This window comes from Protopterus annectens, chromosome 5.part1, assembly GCF_019279795.1.
Source record: "Protopterus annectens isolate FY-2018-M chromosome 5.part1, PAN1.0, whole genome shotgun sequence".
Lineage (NCBI taxonomy): Eukaryota > Metazoa > Chordata > Ceratodontiformes > Protopteridae > Protopterus > Protopterus annectens.
The window spans coordinates 419,284,910-419,312,397 of NC_056736.1; the positions used below are offsets into that span (position 1 = coordinate 419,284,910).

General features: G+C 36.4%; 1 protein-coding gene across 1 annotated transcript in view; it reads left to right on the forward strand.

Annotated features, from left to right (window-relative positions):
* LOC122803455 overlaps positions 1 to 27,488 on the forward strand; it is a 726,176-nt gene that overhangs the window by 659,325 nt on the left and 39,363 nt on the right. Inside the window, exons 8-9 of the mRNA XM_044073073.1 lie at positions 2,308 to 2,469; positions 12,229 to 12,318. Of these exons, the coding sequence (XP_043929008.1) occupies positions 2,308 to 2,469; positions 12,229 to 12,318 (252 nt within the window). The remainder of the gene's footprint in view (positions 1 to 2,307; positions 2,470 to 12,228; positions 12,319 to 27,488) is intronic.

Here is a 27,488-nt window from a genome sequence, read left to right on the forward strand (position 1 = left end):
ATTTTCACAGAATGAATAGATTTTTGCTTCTTATTTTTGGTTTGTTTCTCATAAAATGTGTGGTTTTCTGGCAAATAATTTCGGAATTAAGTCACTAAATAATGACAGACACTGAGTTTCAGACTTCATAACCTTCAGAAAAATGCATGCTAAAGCAAGACCTGTTATTCTATCAATTGTCTCAATTTATACAACAATTTATAGTACTGTTTATATGTTCCCCCAGTATATTTGGCCTTGTCCAGATTTCCTGCATTAACAGGTTGAGGTACGTGCAAATAAATTGCTTTATAGAATTAGGCATATCTAAACCTCTCAACTGTCCTTGATTTTGGCTCATAATGTTGCTCTTCCCCTAATAATCCCACCGCAAAATGGCAATTTTTGAAGAAAATGTGGAGGGCTTACAATTAAGAAATAACTGTAATAATCAGAGTTATAGATTACTTTTATTTCAGAAATGCATGTAGATTCTTTTATTTTGTCAGCTGCTCAAGTTAGCAGTACTAATATTAAAAAGTGTCCCTTCTTTGACAGGTTCCTAGCTGTATTGTGTGGCTATTTCATATTTTTGCATCGCATTTTTGGTCCATTTTTCATAAAATTGCACTTTTTTGGCAAATTAGTGGCAAATCATTAAAGACTAAAGTTAGAAAATAATGACAGACATTTGAGTTTCAGATTTCGCACCTTTCAGAAAATTCATACTAATGCAAGACCTGCTATTCTATTATTTTTCTAAGTTTATAAGAACAACATTTAAAAATTGTCCTTGTTTTTGGGCCTTTGTCCCACTTCTATGTATGACTTTGTCCATATTTCTTGTTCTGAGGTTGAGAGGTATGACAAATGTGTCAGGGCCATCACAGTTGGCCAGAGACACTTCAAATTGTGACATACTTGTTTCATCCCACTCCCTCATGTAGTGACTCTGGATGTGTCCAAGCAAAGCAAGGAGCAGTTATGCAGTGGAAGTGTGCAGAGTATCCCCCCATCCAAGGTAGACACAACTGCTACTTTTATTCTGTCCTTGATTTTGCAGAATGTTCTGGTTTCTGTCATATTTTTATATTGCTGATTTATGCTTATTATTACTCAGAAAGTGCCTGTTGCTCTGTGTTTAAGTAGCAGTGCTTTAATGACCATCAGGTAAGCTTGTCTGAGATTGTAATATGCAAGTAAGCTTTAATAAGCATACTGTTAAAGAATTGCCAACATTGAAAGCCTTTCTGTTGTCGCCATGCAGAGAATACTTGCATAACTAGATAATGTATAAGCCTTGGGTATTGAAATGCATTTGACAGCATTTGTAATAAAGGACAGGATTACATTATTTTAAGAAGCTCATTACATTTGTTGGAAGCTTGCATTCATCTTTGCAGGCTTTACCTGTAAACTAAACAGAATGCCAGTCTATCATGTGTGGTCCATAATCTATGCAGTAATCCTTTAATCAATGTATCTTGAGCTTGTTTCTTGTTTGCTTTTCATTTTTTACTTTGATCATGTTTTCCCCATGAAACAAGTAGATAGTTGTTGTCAGGCAGCAGGTCATTTTTGGATAAGAAACATTTTTACAAGTGGGGGTATCACAGAGATTGCTACTTTCAGCACATTACTTGGTACTTTTATAAAGCTGAATATAAATTATAATTAGAACTGCAGTACAAGGAGAAATGGTTTGAGTTGAGTGCTGTTTTGTTTTTTTAACTTGATTTTGACTGGCATTCCAGTAATGTATTTAAAAAGTAATTTATTTTTTCATGCCTCACAACCTTTTTGTTTCCATCTAGATATTAAGTAAGCTGTCATGCAGCCAATGCATTGAAATATTTTTTTTTTCTTTTACACTTCATTTTGGCTTGATTGAACTCTCATAATGATGGTTTGTCACCCAGGGCAGTGTATTTAATTAAAGTTACAGTTTTTGTGGTTTTGAGCATACCTTCTCCTCTTTCTAGTTGGTCACACCCCTTCCCATTGACCTCACCCATTCACCTGCCACCTGCAGCCCCCCTTTAATTTGAAGTCACCAGCCGCCACTGGAAGTAAGTCACTGACACAATACAGCAAGTCTTTTGGAATCGGGCTGTAAAGGTAAGGAAATTGAGCTTAAACATTTGTTGCAACTTACTGTATACACCTTTGTGTCTTTCTATCTGGAGACACACCAGAAAAGAACCTTGAACCAGTCTACTTACTAAGATAACAAATAAATAGAACATGCTCTTGTTTTGCATTTTTTCTAACTAGACAATTTTTATTCCGATGTTTTACTGTATGCTATGCCTCTGTTTTGCTCCAAAGGTTTCTGACGCTTTGTGGTCTTATAAAGAACAGGAGTGGAATGTCTCTCTAAGTACTAAAGAACAATGGAAAGGTGATCGCATTTGGCTGGCCACTGGCTGCAAACTTGATGTTACCCAAGATCCTCTGCTTTCTAATGTTATGAAGGAGTTTCCCATACAGGTAATTATTAGCTTGTTGTTGTCTCCATGCAAAAGCATAATGCTGTTAAACTGATTTAACCTTTAGCCTTTAATTTTTACATCATTTTCTCAGTTTACATGCATTCCTGTTGCAAGGCCTTTTGCTTCCTCCCAGGTAGTATATCTGCAAAGTTTGAGGGATAAGTGATTATTCATTAATCATTCTGCCAAATTCTAGTTGGTCACAAGCAACTGATTAAATAGAGCATTTGGATATCACTGTTTTACGCAAGTATTTACCACATACATGTTCATCCAAGGAGACACCCTTGCAATAGCCACTTAATTATAACTAACTCTGGAGACACTAAAGTCAAGATAAGTTATATTTTTATACATCAGAATTCCTGTTCATTTGTTGCACCAGATCAAATGGGCTTCAGTGAGACAGGTAACACTTGTGTAAGAACTGAAAGGCAGCTTCAGACTCAATATGCTACACCATAACTCTCAACTGTTCAGATTTTCACAGAATGTCCAGATTTTTGCTTTACATTTATTTTCTGCTCCTCGTAACATTTTTGGTATTCTGACAAATTACTGAGGATTGAAGTAAAAAAATAATGACACATATCTGAGTTTCAGACTTCATACCCTCCAGAAAATCCATGCCAGTGCAAAACCTGTTATTCTATCAACTTTCTAAGTTTATAAGAGCAATATTTAAAAATTGTCCAAGTTTGGACATCTGTCCTCCCATCATCTATGGCTTTGTCCAGATTTCTTGCACTAAAAGGTTGAGAGTTTTATGCTATATCAGTTGCAGTGCATAATCCAGTGCTCATTCAACTACAACCACAAACACAAATATAAATGTCATGGTGAATGAGTGTTCTTTTGTTTTTTGTGTGACACGTCACAGTAATCCTAGTAGTTACATATTTTCTCAATGCAATATCATGCACAGCTTCTAGAAAATACTGTTAAGCTCCAGGTAGTAGTCTGTGTTTCTGAAGTCTGTTTAAGAACTTCATTCATCAATATCAGAAAAGGTGGGTCTGGCATATATGATTTTATAGAATGATCCTCTGTTTGACTTTTGGTAGCACTTATATCCATTTAAATACATTTTGGGGCAAAATAAAACAAAACTAATGATATTTATACTGTGATACACTAAATGAGTTCTGAAGCAAAGTTAAACCAAAGAAATATAGTCCTCAAATTACTATTCAAATTGAACATAATTGAAACAGAATTCAGACTGAAAGCTTTTCAACAGAGTTGTGATTGCAAAATGTTTATCCTGTAGTCCTGACAATTAAATCTTCTGACTATAAGAATTAGTTCTATTGCACAACTAACTGTGCAGTAAGAAAGAACACAAGATTCTCCATCATTCTGTTTCTGTTTGAGAAGTCAGTTTTAGACAACTTATTTCTTTCTTGAAACAAAAATATGACACGTTTTCTTTCCTTATTAATGTTTTTCAAGTCATTTCTAGTAAGAACTATCTGTGTATGACACTCTTAATGTTGAAGTCCCACAGGGATCAGTATTAGGACCCCTCCATTTCTCTTTATTCATGAATAACCTCACAGAAGACTTTCCATTTTTGAATGTTATATTGTACATGGATGGTATACTCCTCTTAGAATCACATAAATCTCCTTCAAACCTACAAACCCATCTCCAGCAGTCTCTCTCTAACCTATGCAGCTGGACAAAAACAAACAAGCTCCTCATAAACCATAAAATAACAATGTTATGCTTTTCTCCACCTCACATAAGCTATCACAACTGCCACAGCTTATCATAAATGACAACCGTCACAATACAATTCTCTCTGCTTCAGAATATGAATAACTTGGCCTTACTCTTGACCCTTCAGTCACCTTCAAAGACAACATAGTCAACAATATACTATAACAACTACAATTATGCTATAATATCACACATCTCCTCACTTCTGCTGCCTGAATAGCCTTTTGCAAGAATGTAGTTCTGTCACGATCAGAACGCGGGTTTACCATTATTAGTCATTCACTCCTCCTACAATATACATAAGCTTCACATTGCATAAAACAAAATTTGCTAATTCGCATTACTTACAAACCCTCATACCCGCCATTGCAACCTATTCAAGAAATGTAATTGGCTACCAGTAACCAAAAGGCCAACCTACGTCCTAGGTATATTGCTATATATTGTGTTAAAAGAAGGTTACTGCCCCATCCTCCTTTGAGAAATAACATGTTCTGTGAAGAGTCATACTTCCTAAGAAACACTCAGAAAAATGTAATCTTATTGAATATGTCCTCATTGAAAACAGTTATTGGAGAGAACAGCTTTAGCAAACTGGGCCCAGCCTTATGGAACAACCAACCATTGGACAAAGTCATTCCTTACGTAACATTTCCACAATGATATTTCATGTAATTACATCTGGGACAATGGATATCAGTGCTACTCAAACTAAATGCTGACTGTATGTAATACCGAGCCATTATTCTTTTGTACATAGTGTAAATGCAATCATTCAAATACTTTATTCTGAGCCAAACAATAAACATCGCCAACAATGAATCATGTATATATGGCATATGCTATTATTCAGTCGTACACATTCTAATTTAACTGCCATTCAACAACAAATAATTTAACTCAATAACTGTATCACATAATAAGACAGTCAAATAATTCATACTGTATACCTACATGTCTTAATATGTACTTAATTATATGTCTTGCCACCAGTTTATTAATGTTGAATTAGATTTATAATTGTTTTGTCACTTTATCTATTGTTACTCTAATAGATGTCTGTGTCTGCAGTTAAATCTCAACTTTTGGCCTGTGTGAGCTGTATATCATTATACAAATTCTATAATTTGAAAAACAAATGTATAATTGAAACTAAGTATGCCATTGATAGTGTTAATAAAAGTATGTATTCTTGCCTACCAGGACTAGATTGTGGCTGAAAAGGGTCCACTTACCTGTTAACAAACTGTTAATAAATAAATAAAATAAATTATCGCTCAGTCCAACTTCTCACTGTAACTTATTTTAGTAGCTGCATTTCTGAGTCAATGCCACTTTCATCTGTATAGTTTGTTTTCTTTTTATTCTGGCATTGATAATTGTGGTGTTACCCTAGGAACCGCTAGTTCTTCCAGGAATTATTCATGCTTCTCTAGTAAGTATGTCCCAGCTGACGTGTTCAGTGTGCATTTCCTTGCTTGGTCTGCATTTCATTTTCAGGTAACAATCTCTACAGTCTTGTAGATGCTTTGTACAAAGGCTTTCTAAATATGATATGTAAAATATATTAGCATTTTCCACCTAAACTTCTTTACCATAGCCATATCAATTACATCTGAGCATATCTCTTTCATGTCAGAGACTGGGATGCTTGGCCAGGCTTAAAAAGGCCCTTGTGGTCGTTAGTCTAGTAAACACCTATGATCCTATCCATAAATGATTTTGACCCATAGTCAATGATCTAATCTCTTTTGGGGACACAGTTTTCTACCATTTTAATTGATGAACATACTTTAAAAACAACCTGTTTACTCACACCATATTATTTTAATGAAAGTACTATATTTAGATTATTGAGCATTTGGGGATTATTTTCCTATATACATACCTCCATTCTTGCCAAGTTTTGTTCTGTATTTGTATCCTTACCTCAGACAAACTTTACATCACAATGCATCATTACTAGAAACATATGTAATTTTTGTATTTCTTCTTGCCTCAGCATTTACATAATTATTCACTTCTGTATCAGGCCTTAGTCCCTCAGTTATTAGCATATGACACAAGTATATGATATTTGACACTCTTTCTTAATTGAGTCTTGTTTAACTTAAATGTCCATATTATGGAGTTTTCATAATAAAACATTATCTGCCAGAATCCCTGGTTTGGATCTAGTATTGAAAAGAGAGCAGCATTTGACATATAGCTGAGATCATTTCCTGAGCTACAAACAATGAGTAATCTTCTCTTTGAATCACTTTAATCTGATGTTTTGGATCAGAACAAAAGGTACATACTTAACATTTGCAGATGAAGTCCTTATTAAAGTAGTAATACTGTGTAGAAACATTGCAGGATGCATGGCTTTAGAAAACTCCTTTGGCACATAAGGATACAGAGAATGGTGAAAACGTTAGTGACAGAAGTACTGATCTTTGTATGTGTGGGGGGGTGGCTAAGGCACTCATTGCTATTAGGATATGAGATAGGAGAGGTGGCCTTTTGTTTCTAGTGTGCCTTTGGTAAGTCAAATGGAGGTCTCCAAGAGATAGTAGTGTAGGGCCTACCTGTGGTTGTTGCTGCAGCTGGAAGCTGTATGCACCATTTTTTTTGGAAACTCTGTCACATCCATTGTAAATAGAAATGAAAGAAGTTAGGTTTAAGACTCACACATTTCCACCTACCGCATATACTTAAAGAAACTTTATTTACCCTTCCCATAACAATGGTGAAGTTGTGTGTTGGCCATTTGGCCATGATGGGAGACTGTTTCTGAACAAGGATTTTTCATGGCATTCACTAATACTTTACACAAGGGCAATTACATCAGTCATTCATATAATATAAACATTATATTCACTCCCTAATTCAGACAAACACGACACAGCTATTAACTGGGAGAGTGTTCCTCTGTGCCACATTCTTTCTTAAAATAATCCCCTCATGTTTTAGCTCTATCTCCTTTGTTGCTTCTCTGTGACTGTTATGTTCAAAATGTGTTTTTCTTTTACTCCATCTGGAAAATAATTGATGTAATCCCATTTCAAAAGATGGGATACTAAACAAATTGTTTACAATTACCAACCCCAAAAGCAAATGTTTCTAATTACCAACTAACTGTCATAATGGGCCCAGCCCTTTGGGCAACCTGGTGAGAGACTACATAAAATAAATAAACAGAAATAATAATAATGCCATCTGAATTCATAATTCTACCCCCAAACTGTGTTCTTTTTAGCATCATGTCTCTCTACCAACCTATATCAACATAACTTTCAGAAGGGAAATTCATTCTTCCTTCAATTCAGTTGTATTTTTCCTATCTAACTTGTTTGGCCAATAGCAATTTCTACTAAGGACACATCTTTATGTACAGCAAAGCATTCACTACTGTGCCTTACTTGATTGGTTTCATATAAAAAAATAATAATACTGATATATTGATATATTGATATATGAAGTAGCTTTATGAGACATTGTCGCTAGAAGGTACTGGCAAAAAGTCTTATATACAAAGTCAGGAAGTTGGAATAGTGGGATCTTAGAGATCTGTGCTAGCTTTTTAGCTTTTAATTTTTATTTCTTGTCTTCAAACTAATTCTAGCAACAATCATAAAGTCAGAAGTACTGTCCACGTACTATTAGATGTTGAAAGTATAAAGGCATTTCCTTATATAATTTACACAATCTGCCAACAAATATAATATTAAATAAATAATTTACACTGTACGATGGGTGTGCCTTCGTTGAAGGTTGGGCGTCGGGCTGGCAACTTGGCACCATAAAAAAAACAACTGCCAATCATTAGCAGACCGGAGTTCCACTGTGGCGACCCCTAACCGGGAAAAGCCGAAAAACAAATAACAACAACGAATGAATCAAAAATACATCATTCTCCAATGATTTGAATCTGGAGACTGCATACTCTGAAGGCGATCAAAGAACTGACATATCAGACTGTTTAAATTTCAACAACCTTAGTGTATTACACTGTAATCTATCAGATTCTCAGGTACATTAAAAGCAAGAGTAAAGATGCCATTATTTACATAATTAATATATCCCAACAGAGTATTGTGCTTATGTGTGCACTCACCAAATTAAAAAAAATGATCTGCTTAAAAGTGTAGAAAATGCTGAATAATGCAAATGTTGATGTTAGAAATTATTAGCTATTTAAAAAGACTCAGCCACATCTCATTGTATACAATATCTTTCAGAACACCAATACATGACCAAGGCCACATCTGATCATTTACAATATCTGTCAGAACACCAGTACATAAACAAAAAGATTGAATAAACAAAACCATATCAAAGAAATCTTTTCTCTAAGGAAAAAGAAGAATGTTTCTAGTATACCAGAAATACTGGATGAATTTAGAAATCACTTTCACAAGATTAACCATAACAACATTAACATGGAACCTAAAGATAAAATAAAGGAGTTTATAACCACAAACATGAATAAAAAGCTTAATAAACAACAGATTAAACTATTGGACAAGAGTATTTCATATACAGAAGTTATTACACAAATAAATAAGCTTAAATCAAACAAAGCACCGGGTAATGATGGTATTATACCAGAGATATATAAAATCCTTTCCAAAAATACATATTCATTAATACATAAGGTTTTTATTCTGGCCCAAACTGAGTTAATAACCCCCCCATCTTGGCAATATACATTTATTTCACCAATTTTAAAACCTAATAAAGATCCAACTAGATGTTCTTCATATCGACCCATCTCATTACTTAATGTTGATTATAAAATGTTTATGAGTATTTTTGCTGATAGATTGAAGACAATTATCCCCGGCATTATAGACATAGATCAGACGGGCTTCATTGTAAATAGAAATACTTTTGATAATATAAGAAGAACTTTAACATTAATTGATTTTGCAAATAGGAAAAAGAAAGATTTAACACTTATTAGTCTTGATATAGGTTCAGCATTTGATTCAGTAAGTTGGGACTATCTGTTTACCTTACTGAAATGCACAAATTTCTCTGATGCATTTGTAAATTTAATTGAGCATTTATACAAAGGAACGCTGGCTTATATTAAGGTAGGAACATATGTTTCACAAAAATACCCATTCTTAAAGGTACAAAGCAAGGATGTCCACTTTCTCCACTATTATTCACTTTAGTAATGGAGCCTTGGGCTAATTTGATTAGAAACAGTACTGACATAGAGGGTTTTGAAATAGAAGAAAATACAACATCAAAAATTCAACTTTTGCAGATGATGTTCTAATTACATCAGCAGGATCTAATTCTTCTATGCAGTCTTTATTTGATAAAATGATGAATTTTAAAAGTATTTCTGGTTTAATATTCAATGAAGAAAAAACTAAAATACTACCTATATATACGAAAAAATACTCTCATTAGTGATTTTACTAAATATGTACCCAACTCAGGTCAGATAACTTATTTAGGTATAATACTATCTAAAGATATTAAATCTATTATATATAATAACTATAATACCTGTTTTCTTAATATACAAAATCTTTTAATACCTGGAATAATATGTTTTTTACTATGGAGGAGAGACTTACAATTATTAAAATGATAATATTCCCCAAGATTTTATACTTAATACAATCAATAATACTTTCACCTACAAAAATAACTATCAAAAAACTGAATACACTAATGTTAAATTTCTTATGGGCACCTAATAGACCTAGGATTGCATTAAAGAAACATACTAATAGCTGGTCTCAAGGGGTATTTCTTTTCCAGACTTTAATTTATATATTATCTCTTTTATTATAAAAGTTATTACTTTATTAATAGATCGGTCATATGTCAAAATGGAAAGATTATTGGGAGCTAATTAGTATGCACTTCATGAAAATCTCCTTAACACATAAAAATATGATTATAAATAACTCCATGTTGTGGTTGCTAAAGGAATTTTGTACTTCACCTATTACACCTAAACATATGGTCTGTTACCCATTAAATATTATTATTAGTTATCGTAACTTTATATTCATGCACCCTAAGTATAGGGAATGGAATTTTATTGTATTCCTATAATTTATACTCAGGGTATGCTTATGTCATCTACTTCTGAAGGAGCTCATTTAGCTATAGATAATAATCTAAAGTACTGGTATCAGCTGATATCTGATAATAAAGTTAAAAATCTAGATTTCTTAAAACAAGAATTTGATCTAAGAGAAACTTGCTGGTTAGAGGTTCAGATCTTTAGACAACATCTCATTGATAGAATAGATCTAATGTCTATAAAAGTTAAAGAATCTATTCCAAAACTGATTGATTACTTGATAATAAATTTACAGCATAAAGTTTCTGATAAAGGTAAACTTTCATATATACATAAAATTATCAGACAAGAAACTTTTTACAATGTAGATTCATACTGGAATTATTTCACCTCTATTAATGGGGACCCACCAACTCAACAAGATAAACAATATATATTGGAATCTGCTTATAGAACTACATCTTCCATTGTCTGGAGACTTTATACATGGAAATTTTTACATAGATCTTTTTATACACCTTTGATGATGAATAAAATTAATAATAAAGATAATCTATGTAAGAGATGTAATGTAGAAATTAATGCTGACTGGGCTCATATGTTTTATGACTGTATGAAGTTGAAAGAATACTGGAAGTCAATTAATGAATTTTGCAGGCTCTTTTTACAGATAATTTCATTATTTCTAAGTCTCTTATATTATTCAACAAACCTGTACCTCAATGTGTTAAAAAGATTAAGCTTCCCTTGTTATGGTCTATCCTAGCAGTGGCTAGGAAAATAATAACTAGAAATTGGATTTCAGATACACCTCCTTCGTTCAATGAATTTAAAAATGTTATGAATATAATGTGTCATATGGAAATAAGCACAATTAGAATGAGAACAACTAGAAAAACATCACATTTTATTGTATGGGATAATTTACAAAATTTGTTAAAAAAATTCTAATTTCAATAGCACAGTATTTTAGTTTAATTAATTGATCTGATTGTAGTGGATGTCTTTGTAAATACTTTAGTTGTTTTGTTGAATATTATAATAATACCTATTTTTAATTATTTGTATAAAATTGTTATGATATTTCTCTTATATGTTAAAACAATAAACTTGTTTTGAAAAAAAAAGAACACCAGTACATGACCACAGCCACATCTCATCATATACAATATCTGTCAGAACACCAATGCATGACCAAGGCCACGTCTGATCATATACAATATCTGTCAGAAAACCAATACATGACCAAGGCGACATCTCATCATATACAATATCTGCCAGAACACCGATACATGACCATGGTCACATCTCATTATATACAGCATCTGTTAGAACACCAATACATGACCATGGCCACATGTCATTATATACAGCATCTGTCAGAACACCAATACATGACCATGGCCACATGTCATTATATACAACATCTGTCAGAACACCAATACATGACCATCTCCTTTTCAAAGTACGTTTTCAAACCAACAACACTTTCTTCTAGTAGAGCCCAAGGCAAAAATATAACTGCATGTAAGAAAATTGCCTGTTTATTGTTCATATATTTCCTCTAAATAGGAATAAGCATCTCCTTCAATTACAGCTACTAACAGTAGTAACATCTAAGAACATATACAATTTAATTAAGAATGTTCATTTTTCCAAAGCTCTTGCAAATGAAGAAAAAATACATTTATTTCACAAAGTGCCAATAATATGTGCTAATGAAATACAAGAAAGGAACAGTCAATATTCTGGAAATCAGTTAGATCGTTTCCTGAAGCTGATAGTCTGCAGCTTTTTTATGTTCATACAAGCATTTTGCATTAAGTATATTTGACTTTTCAGATAAAATAAATGATATTATTTCATATGTTGACAAATATACTTGCATGCATTTAAATCAATGAAACAATTCTGTTTTTTTACATCTAATTCTTTATCATTATTTTGTTAAAAGGAAGGCATCTAAGTGTGTCTGTTTTCCTTTTTATATGTGCTAAGGTATTAGATGGATGGCCTGCAATTACGGAAGACTTGCAATGGGCCCCGGGCTGTGATCTTTACCTCATGGGGCAGTATGCAGCACTGCAGGTAATACATTCAAGGCAGAATGAAAAGTATTTCATATAAATATACTTTGATAGATGTGTTTGCTTGGCATATCTGTTGTCAGTAATTAACCTCACGCAGAACTGAATTGTTACTTAAGGTATAGGTAGTGTTTTGAGATTTTATAAGAAATGTAAACAATTTTGAATGTGGTACTAGTATTGTAGCTCCAAGAATCATTCCAGAGACTGCATTCTATAGTGCTGATATGTGATTTAAATGTCATTTTATTGACTTTGTTTTTTTTGTTAATCACTACGCTCCAGAACAAAAGATAGATACACGTAGTGCAAAGCCTCATAAGCCTACCAATTACACAGTTACCTTCAGATAGTAGAAAATCCTAAATAGTAATAACAATAAGCTGTACTGCACAAAGTATTCACTATTGGTCTATGTATCAACGGATCTCATTTGTTTATGGTCTTCATGTTACCACCAGGCAGAGAAGTATGGCCTCTATATACTTATTGGTATATCCCAAAGTATTAGGTGAAGAAGAATGGTGGTATAATATAGTAAAAAGATACAGATATTATCCACTGGTGTAAAAACAGCCCTATCAGTCCAGTGTGGATATGAAATTCTATTAAAACCAGTGTTGTGTTTTATGCAACGTTGGAAACTTCACAATATAAGATCACATACTATGTTTAGTTTACATTATGTTGTCCTTCACAGGGTACACATGACTTAAGTCTGATGGGTGGCTCCCCAAAAATCATGTAATGTAAAACATCTCAGCATTTATATGTTAAAATATTTCTGTGGAGGGTATTGTAAAACACAATCAAAATCAGAAATTCATCTAATTCAGACATTCACTATTTGCACCTTGCTTTATAAGTTTATATTTCTGAAATATATTCACTTGACAGACAGCAGATGTATGAAAATAATTTAATACAGTTTGAAATTACAAGGTGCATTATCAAAGGCAAATGTAATGAAAATATACTTGTGCAAAATGAACTTACCATAACAGTAGATGTTCGAATGATCACTGCTGCAAGAAGCCTTAGCTATGTGGGTCATATCCTGCCAAGGATATAATGGCCATCCAGATGAGCTAACTAAAAGACAAATTTGGGTGCAAAGCCCTTCAGATCTTTCCTGCCAGCAGAGGGGGGTAGAGCCCTGAAAGGACAATAAAAAACAAATGCCCACACCCTGGCATAAAAAAATACACCAAAAAATAAGGGGGATGGATGGAGGGAATGGCTGCAGCAAGTGATCATTCAAACATCTACTGTTATGGTAGGTTCAGCTTACACAACTGTACTAAGTTCTTCATATTGATCACTGCTGCAGTATCCTTAGATATATGCCTAAATTACCATAGATAAGTACATTTGGCAGGTGGAAAGAGAATGACCCAGGAGTCCTCAGAGAATGGTCCTAGCACAACTTGATCTAGATCTAGAAAAGGAATCAAACTTATAGTGCTTTGTAAAATTATATATAGAAGAACAAGTAGCAGCTTCTAGATTACTTCTAAAATCCAACCCTTTCCTAAAAGCCATGGATGAAGTTAAGGCCCTGATGGAGATGGCCTTGTCCCTGCCTAGAGTAGATTTGTTATGGTAAGTGCAACAACAGCTAATAGTCTTAGACCACCATTTGGAAATAATGTGTTTTGGAACTGGTTGTCCCTTCTTCTTATGTTTACAAGAAATTAACAAATGATCCAAAGATCTGAAACATTTTGTTCTGTCAACTTACTACTTGACTTGTCTGTGGACATCTGAGGTATGGAGTATGCTTTCTCCCTCACTTTTAAGTTCAGGAAAGAATGGAGAGATGGAGATTTTGTCTTAAAGTAAACTCAGATACCACTTTAGGCATAAAAGAAGGATTAGTTCTCAAAGAAACTCTGTCCCTGTGGAAAATGAGATAGGGTTGGCTCACCATAAGAGCTTGCAACTCACATACCCTTCTTGCAGAGGTCAGAGGAATCAGTAAATCTGTTTTACATGTTAAGAACCTCAAGCCAGTCAGACTAGCTGGTTCAAATGAAGTGACTATTAGCTCACTAACACAAAATTAAGATCCCAATGAGGAGGCACCAGTTTTCTGGAAAGTCAGTTCTGCAAAAACCCTTTCAAGAAGATCTTGGCATGGGACTACACTGAAAGATGAGGATCAAGGGGCAGCATTCCTCTCAACTGTCCAGATTTTCACATAATGTACAGATTTGTGTCTGATATTTATGGTCTGTTCCTTTTAAAATGTGTGGTTCTCTGACTAATCACTGAGAATTGAAGTCAGTAACTAATGATAGATGTTTGAGTGTCAGAATTCATACCTTTCAGTAAATACATACTAATGCAAAACCTGTTACTCTGTCAACTTTATAAGTTTATATTTAAAAATTATCCCTATTTGTGGACCTTTGTTCTCCCATTAGTTTTGGCTTTGGCCAGATTTTTGGCACAAACAGGTTTAGTGGTATGTTGGGCAGACATGTTGAAATGGCCAATAAATTAACCTTGATAGAGGACCAAGAAAGTCCATACTAACTCACGCAAATATTGTAAAACCACAGAACAATTAGCCCTGAACGGTTGCTGATTATGTTGTTGGCATCAACTAGAAGATCTTTTCCATTTGCTAATATATGATTTTATAGAAGCAGGCTTTCTAGTCTCCATTAGTACCTACTAATAATCCTCAGAAAACAGGTGCCTGAAAGGAATTAAGACCATTTCATCCAGGCAGTCAATTGAAGATAATTGTATGAGTATTTCCAGCCTGTGAGGAAGCTTATGATAATTGCTCCTGGCCACTTCCAAAAGAATGGAGAACCTCAGATGGCTAACATGGCAAGTCTGCAAAGATGTTGTGACCTGGTTTCCCCTTGCTTGCTGATGTACCACATGACTGTGGTATTGTCTGTAACAACTTTAAGAGGTCCCAGGGATCAAAAATGGATCAGAGTGTTGAGTGCCTTGATCAGGCCAGCATCTTCTTAATATTCATGCGCTTGCATCTGTCCTTGGTGTCCCACACCCCTTGCACTTTTATCTGTCTTGAAACTGCTCCCCAAGCAAAGTCTGAAATGTCTATGGTAACTGACTTCTTTGGAGCAGGGAGGGAAAAGGGGAGACCTAGATGTAAGGATAACTTTCCATGAGAATTGTGAGTCCCTACTAGGGAACACTACTAAGCCATTGTATATAATCACGTCGTTTTATATTTTATATTTTCTAATGTTATCCAACTTCTTGTGTAATCTATGTAAGTTTGTCTATTTGGAGCTTTTCTCCCCAGACCTCCTCTGAAAATTGACATGTATCCAGTTGGACTATCCTGGTAAGCAAATGTAAAATCTTCTTCTTCTTCTTCTTTCGGCTTTTCCCGGTTAGGGATCGCCACAGCGGAACTCCAGTCCGCTAATGATTGGCAGCAGATTTTTTACAACTGCTGAAGTGCCAGCTCGACGCCCAACCTTCAACGAAGGCACGCCCATTCTACGCATGTTTTTCAAATGCCACTCGACCGCAGGGAGGACATGCAGACTCCACACAGAAGGCACTCCAGCTGAGAATTGAACGGAAAAACCTCTTGCTGTGAGGCAACAATACTACCACTTCACCACCGCGGATAAATAAATAAATAAATAAACTTTTATCGCCACCAAAATATTTCTCTTCTAATAAACCTCAGCACTGGGATCTGTAAAGATAAAGGGGTGCTGATGCTAGTACCAAAGAAATTTCAGAGGCCACTGTATCTTTCTCATGTGGAGTATTGCTAGAGGAATTGTGAGAATCATAGAAACCATGAGACTCAAATTCCTGAGGTATTCCCTCACAAAGCCTGAGTGGAAAACCTTACAAATAGATCTAGATAAAGATCTATTTTTCCTCTGAAAGCAAAGCTCTTTGAACTTAGGCAAGTAGTTGACATCCCAGGAAAACAATTATGTGTGAGGGAGTCAAGAAAGACTTTTGAATGTTCTCTTGCAATTCCAGTTTGTTCAAGAGATCTCTCACCCAAGAGAGAGAATCTAATACCTTGAAAAGGATTCTAGAAAGATAACCAAATTGTCTAAATATGGAAAAAATATGGAAAATGTAGATGCCCTGTATCCTGCAGTGAGCTATAATCATAGTTAGACACTTTGTGAACACTCTTGGTGCAGTAGATAGTCCAAAAAGGAAGGCAGAGAACTGATAATGTGATCCAGAAACTCAAAACCTTAAGAAACATCTGAAGACTCTGGATGAGTAAGGGTGTGATGATAAGCATCTTTTAAGTATAGTTATACCAGAAACCTACAAAGAGGAAGAAGAGGTAACAGATTATGAAGTGATAACATTTTGAATTCGGACACCATCTCAAACAGGTTTAAAAAAGAAATATCCAGAAAGGGTCTTCAAGCATTTTCTTTCTTTGGGACTAGGAATATCCTTGAATAAAACACCTTCCCCACTTATGAAGAAGGGCCTGGTTCTATCACTCCTTGGGACAGCATGTGATGAAGAACAGGTGGAAACAAAAGAGTCTGATCTGCGGTATGAGGAATGACCCCTTTAATCGGAGGAATTTCCTCCCACTGCCATCTGTAGCCTTCATCAATGATCTTCAGAACCTATTTGTCTGAAACAATCTGTTTCCACAGAGAAAAAAATAGAGATTCAGACTTTCTGGAAGAGAAAAGAGGCCAGGGTGGGAGAAGGTCACAACGTCTCTTGAACAGTCATTCAGACTTGTTGGAGTGTCCTTAGTTTTGGGAGGTCTGAGACTTCTTTTTGGAACTCCCTTGTCATTTCTTCTTAAATGTCTGTTTACTGTAATACTGCTGTGTCTGTTTATTCTGTTTTTGCCAAAATTGGATGAGGAGAAAGAAAATCTCTTGGACAATTTGTAAAAATAGGGCTGAAAAATATTAACGATTCCCTGGATCAGCTTACCCTATCATCACACTTTTTTGATCAACTCTGCAGATGAGGAGCCAAGCTATAAATCTCTATCCAAGGGAGAATTCAAAATCTCACTGTTTACATCTTCTGGGAGGTAATGAGAATGCAGTTAAGCAAGCCTCCTTAAAATAGTACCAGAGGCCATAACCCTGGAAGAAGTATCAACTGAGTCATACACACACTGCAAGGAATAGTGATCTGTGCAACTGAAGAAATTAAAGTTATTTAAAGCAGATTTTTCTTTACAAGAAGAAACTGTAGATAAATCATTGCTCATGCGTTCAAAAAAATGTTAGAACAAAATACAACATAGCCTTTTAATTACAAATTCTGAAAATCAAAGTTGCAGAAGAATAGACTTTTTTCCATACCTATAAATAATTTTCCCATCATTATTAAAAAGAGTATGATTTGAATTAAATAAGTGAAATTGAGCTCATCTGAGTCTGAATCTGAAATCCTGGACAAAACCCCGAATCTGTTCTGCATCTTCCTGTTGATATTCAGAATCCTGACTCTCTTCAAGAAAAGAGGAATTCCTCTTTCTTTTACAAGAACTACTTTGCAAGAATGATAAATAGCCTGAATTAAACCTTGAATCAGTCCCAGTAAACTACTCCTATCAAAAGAAATTTACAGAGGGGCAGATACATGCTTGGTTTTCTGTTTCTTTTTGACAGAAAAAGTGGGACCAACAATGTTACCAATGGCAGCTGTTGCTTCCTCTGGGATGGGCACAGCATTCTGACATAACAGAGAAACTTCCCTGTTTCTTCTCCCAGGACCAACAAGAGTGGCTCTCCTTTGCCCACTGAGGGGACTCCAACAGCCACAGAGGACATGGCTAACGCCTGGTCCATAGTGACTGTAGGTGCTACACAGCTACATCAGAGGGATCTGGGGTAAAAGATGAGTGGTCTGAGGTACAACAAATGGCCACAGCAGAGTCACTCACCTGCGGCTGAGGCAAGTTGTTAGCCAGCTGTGGTGGTAAAGGCTCTTTGCTTAACTTTTTCTTTTTGTGACTGGAACAATGGCCAACAAAATGGGATTAGTAGTCTGTTCCATGGTCAAGCTGAAAATTGTGCCTGCTTCCCAGGAAAGACAAGCAGCAAATGCTGGTAAAACTACCAGTCCACAAAAATTACTTTTTATCAGAAAAAAACACAGTAAAAAAAACACTTTGAAAACACCATGGCATCCCCACAACAGAAAAATAAACACAGTTTCTTCAAAGAAAATATTTTCATTTAGTTTGCAGTACTTTTAAACTGACACAAGGAAACAAGTGCTCTGTTTAAAAGAACATTACAGTCCATTAAATAACAGCACTCCTAGCTTTAAAACAATTCCCTGAAGAGAAAGGTAATAAAACTTTAGCAGCATATAGGAAAATGGATTTTTTTCCAAAAATGAACCTATGTGCCCAGCAAAGAAAAGCATAAGTCGACTGTTGATCCTCAAAAAGCCTCAGAGGAGCATACTCTTCAACAGCAGTAAAGCACTGAAAGGCTTTGCACCCAAACATGTCTTTTAGTCAGCTCAGCTTGAGCTGCTTTATGGTTTGGGCATGAGGATGGTGCCCTGAAGCTTTGGAAGCTGGCCAGCCATTATATCCTAGGCAGGATACAACCCATATAGCTAAGACTACTGCAGCTATGATCAAAATGAAGATCATATATTATTTCACAGAAAAAAACTGAGTGCCTGAAATTAGCACTGATGAGAAGCTAGTATTTTAAAAGACATAACTCAAGAAGGTATGGAATAGAAAGGCAAGACAATTTTAATCAAGGATAAGGAAGATGAAAGAAACGAATGAAGTGCCGGTTACATAATAGTTACAGTTTATCTAATAGAGAAGGAACATGGCAGAATAGGGTGGCCAAGTGACCCCTTTCTTCCAACATATTGTATGGTTCTGTATGGGAAATAATATGAGACATAGTAAGATTGATATTAGAGTGGCCCAGCATCCAAAAGTAAATTAAACAACAGAACAAAACATATATAGTTGCAGTAAACAAACTACAAAAGGAAGTTAGCATGCATTCACCTAAACTATTGCAGAAGCATGTGGCAATGTAGGTATCATCAGGGAAACATCTTATAGGAACTACAAATGTGGCTGCAGACACCGTACAGAAAATGTGGCAAAAAAAAATGCTTGTGCAGTGATAATATGTGCCTTAGTTAGTTTATTACTGAACAGGAATTTTTGCAGTAATATATAAAGATGCTCAGGAAAAAAAAATAGTAGCCTGAAAGTCAGCACTCATCCACAAGTACATCCGGGAAGCCTGACCTGGACTCGTTACTACTGTGTGTTTGTCAAGGCAGTGTCAACACAGAGGACAAAATGGAACTATAAGGAAATGGAGCAGAATGTATACTCACCATCATATCTGTGTGCACAGGATCTGAATCTCAGGAAGGTTATACATGCAGCAGTAGAATTATGCTAGCATAGGACACTAGCACTAAATACAGTGATAACCGTACTGTGCATCATTGTGAGTGTAGCTTTGATATATTTGAAGTGTACCTCTCAATCCCTTAATGCAAGATATCTGGACAAAGCCTAAAACAGTGGAGGGACAAAGGCCCAAAAATAGGGGCAGATTTTAAATATTGCTCTTATAAACTTAGAGAGCTACTAGAATAACAGGATTTATGTTTGCACACATTTTCTGAAATATATGAAGTCTGAAACTCAAATATATGACATTATTTGGTCATTATTTAGTGACTTCAATCTTCTGTGTTTTGCCAGAAAATCACAGATTTTGACAAACAGATCAAATATTTGAGGCCAAAATCTGGACATTCTACAAAAATATGTACAGTTGTGAGGTATGAGAAGTAATACTGTAAAGTCAAAAATCTAGTGAGCCATTCCTGTATATGTTGTGTTCAACCATATTGACAATGCTGATAATCCAGCCAGTCCATCCTAATTATGTGTAATCATGTTCTGAATCTTCGTTTTTTAGAACAAAAATTTTATTTTACATATACTGCAAAATATTTTAACTTATTAAATGCTTGTGATGCCTCCAAACATTTGGATCATCCTAGTGACACCTCAAGGCATCTAATATTGCCTGCTCAGCCTGACTCCATGGAGCTTAGGATAGTCCTGGCAGTGATTGAAAAGAATGGGGTTTGGTTAGTAGCCCTGGCACTGGAGGATCAGAAACAGTGATTGAAGGGACCAGGGTTTGATTAGTAGCCCTGGCACTGGAGGATCAGGACAGAGAGGGGGAGGAATGAAGAAGCACAGGCTCTTCACCTCTTCCAGAGTGAAGGGATTTTTTTACAAACTCGGGGATGCAAAAGGTAATGCACTCTCTACAGTGGTGACTGGAGAAATCACATCTCATGTTTTAAGAGGAAGGACTGCTTCATAGGAAACACGCCTTGCAGAAGTAAGAGGATGTTCTTCACTGCAGTTCATTGCATAACCCCTCCTTGGCATTTTGCTAGATGTGTATGGGGGTCACAGCAACGCATGAAGAAAAATCCCATGCCACCCGTCATAGCTGCCTGATTGATGGCTCCTCTCAGCTGACATTTAGCCTAGTGATAGGAAATGAAATGGCTGATTAACTGGGAGGGGGTTGATGACTGACAGGCAGCTGAGATAACAAAAATAAAAAGTAATATAGCCTGCTCATATTTACAGTGATAATTCCAAATCTATGCTATATACAACTAATTTAAAAAGTTCATCTTAAAGCTTCCATTATGGCTAGCATAGCTACCTTGATACTTTCCCCTTGTCTAGTGCAGCTCAAGATGTATTAAATGACAGTCTATTTATATTGTCATAATTTTCATATTTCTCTAAATGTCTCATCAACCAAACAAAGCCGTTACAACTGCTTAGTCTCATATGAAAACTCAAAGCTAATTGAGTAAAATGTTGTTGAGACTTTACTGCTTAAAACATTACCAAGGTATTGAAAATGTACGATTTTTTTTTCATAAAATCCAGTTTAATACCTAGTGAGTGTGACCTCTGTAAAGATTAGTAGGCCCACCTTAGTATAAGGATGTTGCACTAGGAAATACCTTGTTTACTCTCTGCTAGCAGCTTACTTACAACACCGTAGCAATCATTATATAGTTTGCTCTACCTTTCCCTATTAGTCCCCTTAACCTAAGCATCATTTTTTTCTCCTTTTAGAGAAATAAAGTCCAGGAAATATCTTGACCTGCTTCTGACTCTTCTGCAGTTAGTAAGCCAATTGGTCTGTGATAACAACTCCCCTAAGAACCAGAATCTGTCTCTAACAGCCAAAAGAATTGTATGTATTTGCTACCCTCCATGTTTTAAACCAAACAAAACATTGGCAACTGCACTTTTGTCTGAATAAAGCACAGCCTTGGCGTGTACACCGAGAGCGGACAACAGAGTCCCATAACCCCCCCACACACACACACACACACACACACACACATTCCCCGCTGCCTAAACCTCTGTCCCGTTCAGACTTTATTTAGATTAGCCTTTAACCTGGTTTGTTCCATACAACTTACTGGCAAACAGGTCTTGTACAAAAGTAAATAGTAAAGAATAAAGAGAAAGGTAATCTGCTGAAGCCACCCTACTGGGATAGAGCTACAGACCGGCATTGGTTGCTACATTTAATTTCCCATTGTGTAGTCCTGTGGCTCTCTACAATTTAGCTGCAAGTTCTATCTGGCTAAATAATCAGTCCCTGCAAATTGGTCACAGATACTGACCTGGTCATCATGATTATTTGTACAGATGGCAGCTCATGGTAACTGGGCTCAACCCACCCCTCTTCAGTCATACACCCAATCACATTCATCTACCTAGATATAGTTTGGCACTAAAACTTTTCTATAGCACCCCTTCTGGAACATACATCTATTACCAGAATACCTTGTGCCAAAACCACTCTACAAAAATGCCCTTTGCAAAAACCCACTCTATTTCAAATGAATCTAAAAGCTTTCAACCCCCACTTAAATACCCACTTAACCAGTACATTCTAACAATCACTCTGCTACTCTTAACCACTGTAACCCACTTTACCTCCTATCATATCCACCTCAAAGAATCCACCTCCCCCACGCCACCTTCAATTATTATCTAACAACACCTACACCAGTCAACTTCCCCATATGTAGCTCCGTCTGCAATATAACAACACTTCGCCATACACAGCTTTCCCTTCTCTCACATCCCAAAATTCGAATCCCAGCACATCACAGTCCTATGACAAACAATTAGTCAAACTCCTTAAAACTATAGTTAACTTAGTTGACAAGCTATCACTTAGTGGTGACAATCACCCAAATCCTGGCCCCACCTTACAACACCCCCAAGCAACAATCATACTTCCTAGGAGCGAGTCTGATATCCTTCTTTTAAATATTAACATAAGAAGGATAAACAATGAAGTCCATGAGCTACATGCCAACCGCTCCCTCTACACTCCAGATATTGTACTTCTTGGCTAAAGCCTTTCATAGATGACAAAGAAATACTACCCCCCAGGTTAGAATATATTACGTGTAGACAGACTTACAAAAAAGGAAGAGGTGTGGCCCTACGTTTCAAAGACCACCTCTCCATAGTAACTCTAGATGAAAACCCACCAAGCCCTAATAATGTTCAACTCATACTTGCTAAATTAAAAATAAACCTCAAAAATTATATATATATATATATATATATATATATATATATATATATATATATATATAAAATAGGTATCTACATGCCCCCTGGGGATAATCTACAAGCTTTAGAAAACATACTACACTGGTGTAGTACATCACTACCTCAGGAGACTATTATTATGGGCGATTTCAATATTGACTGGTCAGACTACATCTCCCCAAACCCCAAAAATTGTATAAACCTGCACGACTTCACACAGCTTATCCACACACCCACTAGAATCAATAAACCAACCAACAAACACTCCTGTCTAGATTGGTTACTTATTAATAGGCCAGAACTATACTCTCACTCTGGCTGCCTATCAGACAGTCTCAGTGACCACTACCCAACCTATTTACTGAGGAACCAAACCAATCAACCAAAACAAACTACATTTAAAAAAGTAAGAAACAAAAAGCACCTCAACCCCAGTATGCTCATAGATATACTCAAACACTGTAACTGGATGCCTCTGAAGCATTTACCCCTGGAGGACGTAATCGACTACTTTAACTCAACCTTCCTATACTAAACTCTGAAGCCCCCAGTAGAAATATACATATCAAATCAAATCATGCTCCATGGTTAACAAAAGAAACACTGTCAATACTTAAATGCAGAGACAAGGCATGGTTAGCATGGAACAAAACAAAATCCCAACCTACCCTACTATAATACCGTAAAATTAGGAGTAAAGCAAAGCAACAAATTAAGAAAGACAAAATTAATTACTACACCAAAATACAAACTTAGCATCGCAATAATCCACAAAAAATATACTCCAATCAGGCAAAGTCAGGACTCCCTCTCCTAATATCACTAATAACTCAGACAATACTGCTTTCCTATTCAATAAATACTTCACTGAAACAATACTAGCTATATCCAACAACCAAAGCCCCACACATACCTCACCTACCACTACCTCCGTCTCCTCCAATATTAAAGCCAATTTCGCCCTTCAACCTGTATCTACAGTGACAATCAAAAAACTAATTAAGAAGCTAAAACCCACCACATTAGCTGCAGATAACCTGCCAGCAGAGTTTCTAAAGCTAACAGCTGAGGGTACAGCCTATCCTGTATCCATTCTCATCAACAGGTCTATAACTGAACATAAAGTCCCTACCATCTGGAAAATTTCTCAAATTATACCTCTTCACAAGGGAGGAACTTCCACAGAACTCACCAACTACCATCCCATCGCAATACTATTCCCCATTTCCAAAATCCTAGAGAGGGTCATTCATATGCAACTCTCTAACTAACTGCACGCCCACAAACTATTAACCAACACCCAGCATGGCCTTTGAGCACATCATAGTACACAAACCACTCTACTGGCTTTTATCAGCACTCCTAAACCTCTGAACGCCTCCACAGCAGTTTACCAACACTGTCAACTATCATAGGAATAATGACGACTACATAAGCTCTAGCTTCCTCGACCTATCAAAAGCCTTTGATATGGTTTCACATAACAAGTTACTAATTGTGCTATCTGAACTAAACTTTTGCCAAGACACTCTTGCCTGGTTCCAGGACTACCTGACTGGATGACAACAAGCAGTATCTTGGCAACAGACTCTATCACCATTAATTACTACCTGTGACACAAGGTGTCCCCCCAATGTTCGATCTTAGGTTCATTACTCTTTTCCTTAGTTACAAACAAGCTTCACAACTCAACCCCTCAAGCCTCCCTCATCCAGTATGCAGATGATTTGACAGTAATATGTGCCGCTCCCACAATACAAGACCTACAAACCTTAACGCAACAATCCTTAGCAGTTGAGCCTTGGCTTACTAACACCCAACTAATATTAAATCCCAGAAAAACAAAACTTATGATTTTCCAACCCACTAAATCAACCTTAACCTCTAATGCCTTTAACATTACATCACTAAACAATACCATTATCTCCCCAATTCCGCATATCAAACTCTAAGGTGTTGAAACTGACAGCAACTTAAAATTCGACATTCATATTTCACAAACAGTTAAAAGAGTACACAAAAAATTAGGAACTCTATATAAGAACAAACAGTACTTCACTCAAAATGCTAAAACTACCATTGCCCAGTCCCACCTAATCTCTACTCTGCTATATGCAGCCCCCATACTAACAATCCCAAAGAAATCTGAGGTTGCAAAACTTGAATCTGCTACAATAAAATTGCCAGGTTTGCTTAAGACTTACCTGTTAGAGCCCACCATTGTGTGGCTCTCAAACAACAGAACTGGCTAGAGCTCCCACACCTCCTTCATTATAACCAATTAACAATGGCCCATAAAATACTATATGAACCTGAAAAAGCACCTGCCCTACAAACTTTACTTTAGCCATATGCCACTAATAATAGAATGTTAAGATTCACCAACAAACACCATATAAAAATCAGCATAAGCAAAAAGCAAGCAGGAGACTCCCTCTTCACAAATTATATTGGTAAAATCTGGAATGCACTGCCAGACAATATTACATCCACCACTTCTCTTGTTCAGTTTAAAAAAAACCTAAAAAATCAACTATCAAACAAATGGCTGTGGCCTTGTTTTGCGCCTGATTAAGCTCAATTTCTAACATTAGCATCATTGACACTTACTGTAACCTCTAGTCCTACTTAATAATTAGGCCCCTTCAAACTAAACAGTACTAAAACTGCTGTATTTCATATACAAGGTAACTCAGAACCATCTTATCCAATGTTCCCTACCTATTTCCTAGGTAAAGCATTGTGCTATAATAAAATCTGATGTTGTAGTTCTCTCATAATGTTGTTATATCTCTTACTCCTAGGTTGACAAGGTGTTATAATGTTTTGATGCTTAAACTTAGGAATGTTGTAATTAAGCTCAAATCTCGTGGACTTTTACAACTAATTTCATTGTAACTCTATGTATAATACAATCTTACAAATGTAATAAACATAAAGACTATAAACCACCTGTATATTACCTGCGTGTAAACTGTATTTATGTAAGCTAACTATGTAGACTACCTGTTGCTAGGCTACTTATACAAGTTATCTCTGATTGTCTCTGTTTCATGTCAGAGCTTTTCTCCCCGGGCCTCCACTGAAAATGGACACGTCAAGTTGGACTTTCCTAGTAAACAAATGTAACATAAATAAATAAATAAATTTAGCTTGCATGAACAGTTTGCCATAGACACTTCATTATGGCTCCAGAGAAGTAAGAACATTTGCTTAAACTATGTCCTTCTACCAGACTGAGGATGATGTCATTCTGCAGGAGAGTAAAAAATGTTTGGATGTGTATATATATATATATATATATATATATATATATATATTAGTAGGAGATTACACACTTTGATTAAATGTGGCTATGCATTTCTCAAACCACTTGTCTTGGCAATGGTCACAATGGTAGAATCTGAACACTATAAACTAGACTTCCATATTCCAAGCAACATTCTATAGCTCCTCCTGCAGGACTGCTATGCTTTCTCAAGCAAGTTGAGAGATGCACCCCCGGATTCTGCACGCCTTGCATGGAGTGCAAGATCAGTGCAGGAGCTCTAGCAGGCAATATGTCTGCCATGTGATCCAGGAACAGCCTGCAGGGGCATTCACAAGTGCTCCTGCACTAGTCCTTTACGGACTAAGCCCCTGTATGCAAATCACCCCATTTACAGGAGAAATCCATGCAAATGAGGTGAATTTGCGATCCAGGAAGCTTGAGACTGGCCATGCAGGACTAGTGCAATCTGCAGAAATGTACTCAGTTAGTAACCGAGTACATTTCTGCAAAATCCAAAATGGAACTGTGACAGCTCCAAATAAAGGCTGCATATCGGTCAGGAAGCATGCCAATGGCCAGGTGTAAGGCCATTGGCATTGCAAACAGCCTAAAAAAAATCAACTTTTATTTTTTTTAGCCGATCTCGGCTGTTTAAGCGTAGAGCAGCAGTGCACAAATGGGATCTAGGGGAAAGTAATAAAATAAACCTAAAATAAGCATTCTAACTAAAATCACTATTCTGCCATGAAAGCCAATGGCAGGCAGAAGACAACATGGCCAGTGAGTAGTGGTTGCTAAGGGGGGCATCTGACACAGCTGTACCAGAGATTTGCCAATGGGGACTTCCCCTATGGTCACCTAGTGTAGGATGCTGATTGCACACTGGAGCCGTGGCTGATGACAACCATCAGAAATGTACACACACCTGAACAAGAACACCATAATGAGGCACACGCACAGACCAGACATAATAGAGTGTGTGTTTGGGATGCTCAAGTCACAGTTCTGGTGTCTGGGCACATCCGGTGGAGCCTTGCAGTACTCACCAGCTACATGTACTCAAATTGTTATGGTATGTGCCATGCTACACAATATGATCCTGTGAAAACAGCTGTAAAAGGAACAGCACTGGGCAGGGCCACACAGCCCCCAACCAATGCCAAGGCCTGCACAGGCACAGAGTGACTCGGAGGAGGAACACCCTGAGCCTGCCCCAGTACGCAGATGGAGGCATGCCCAATATGCCCAGGCTATGGCAAAG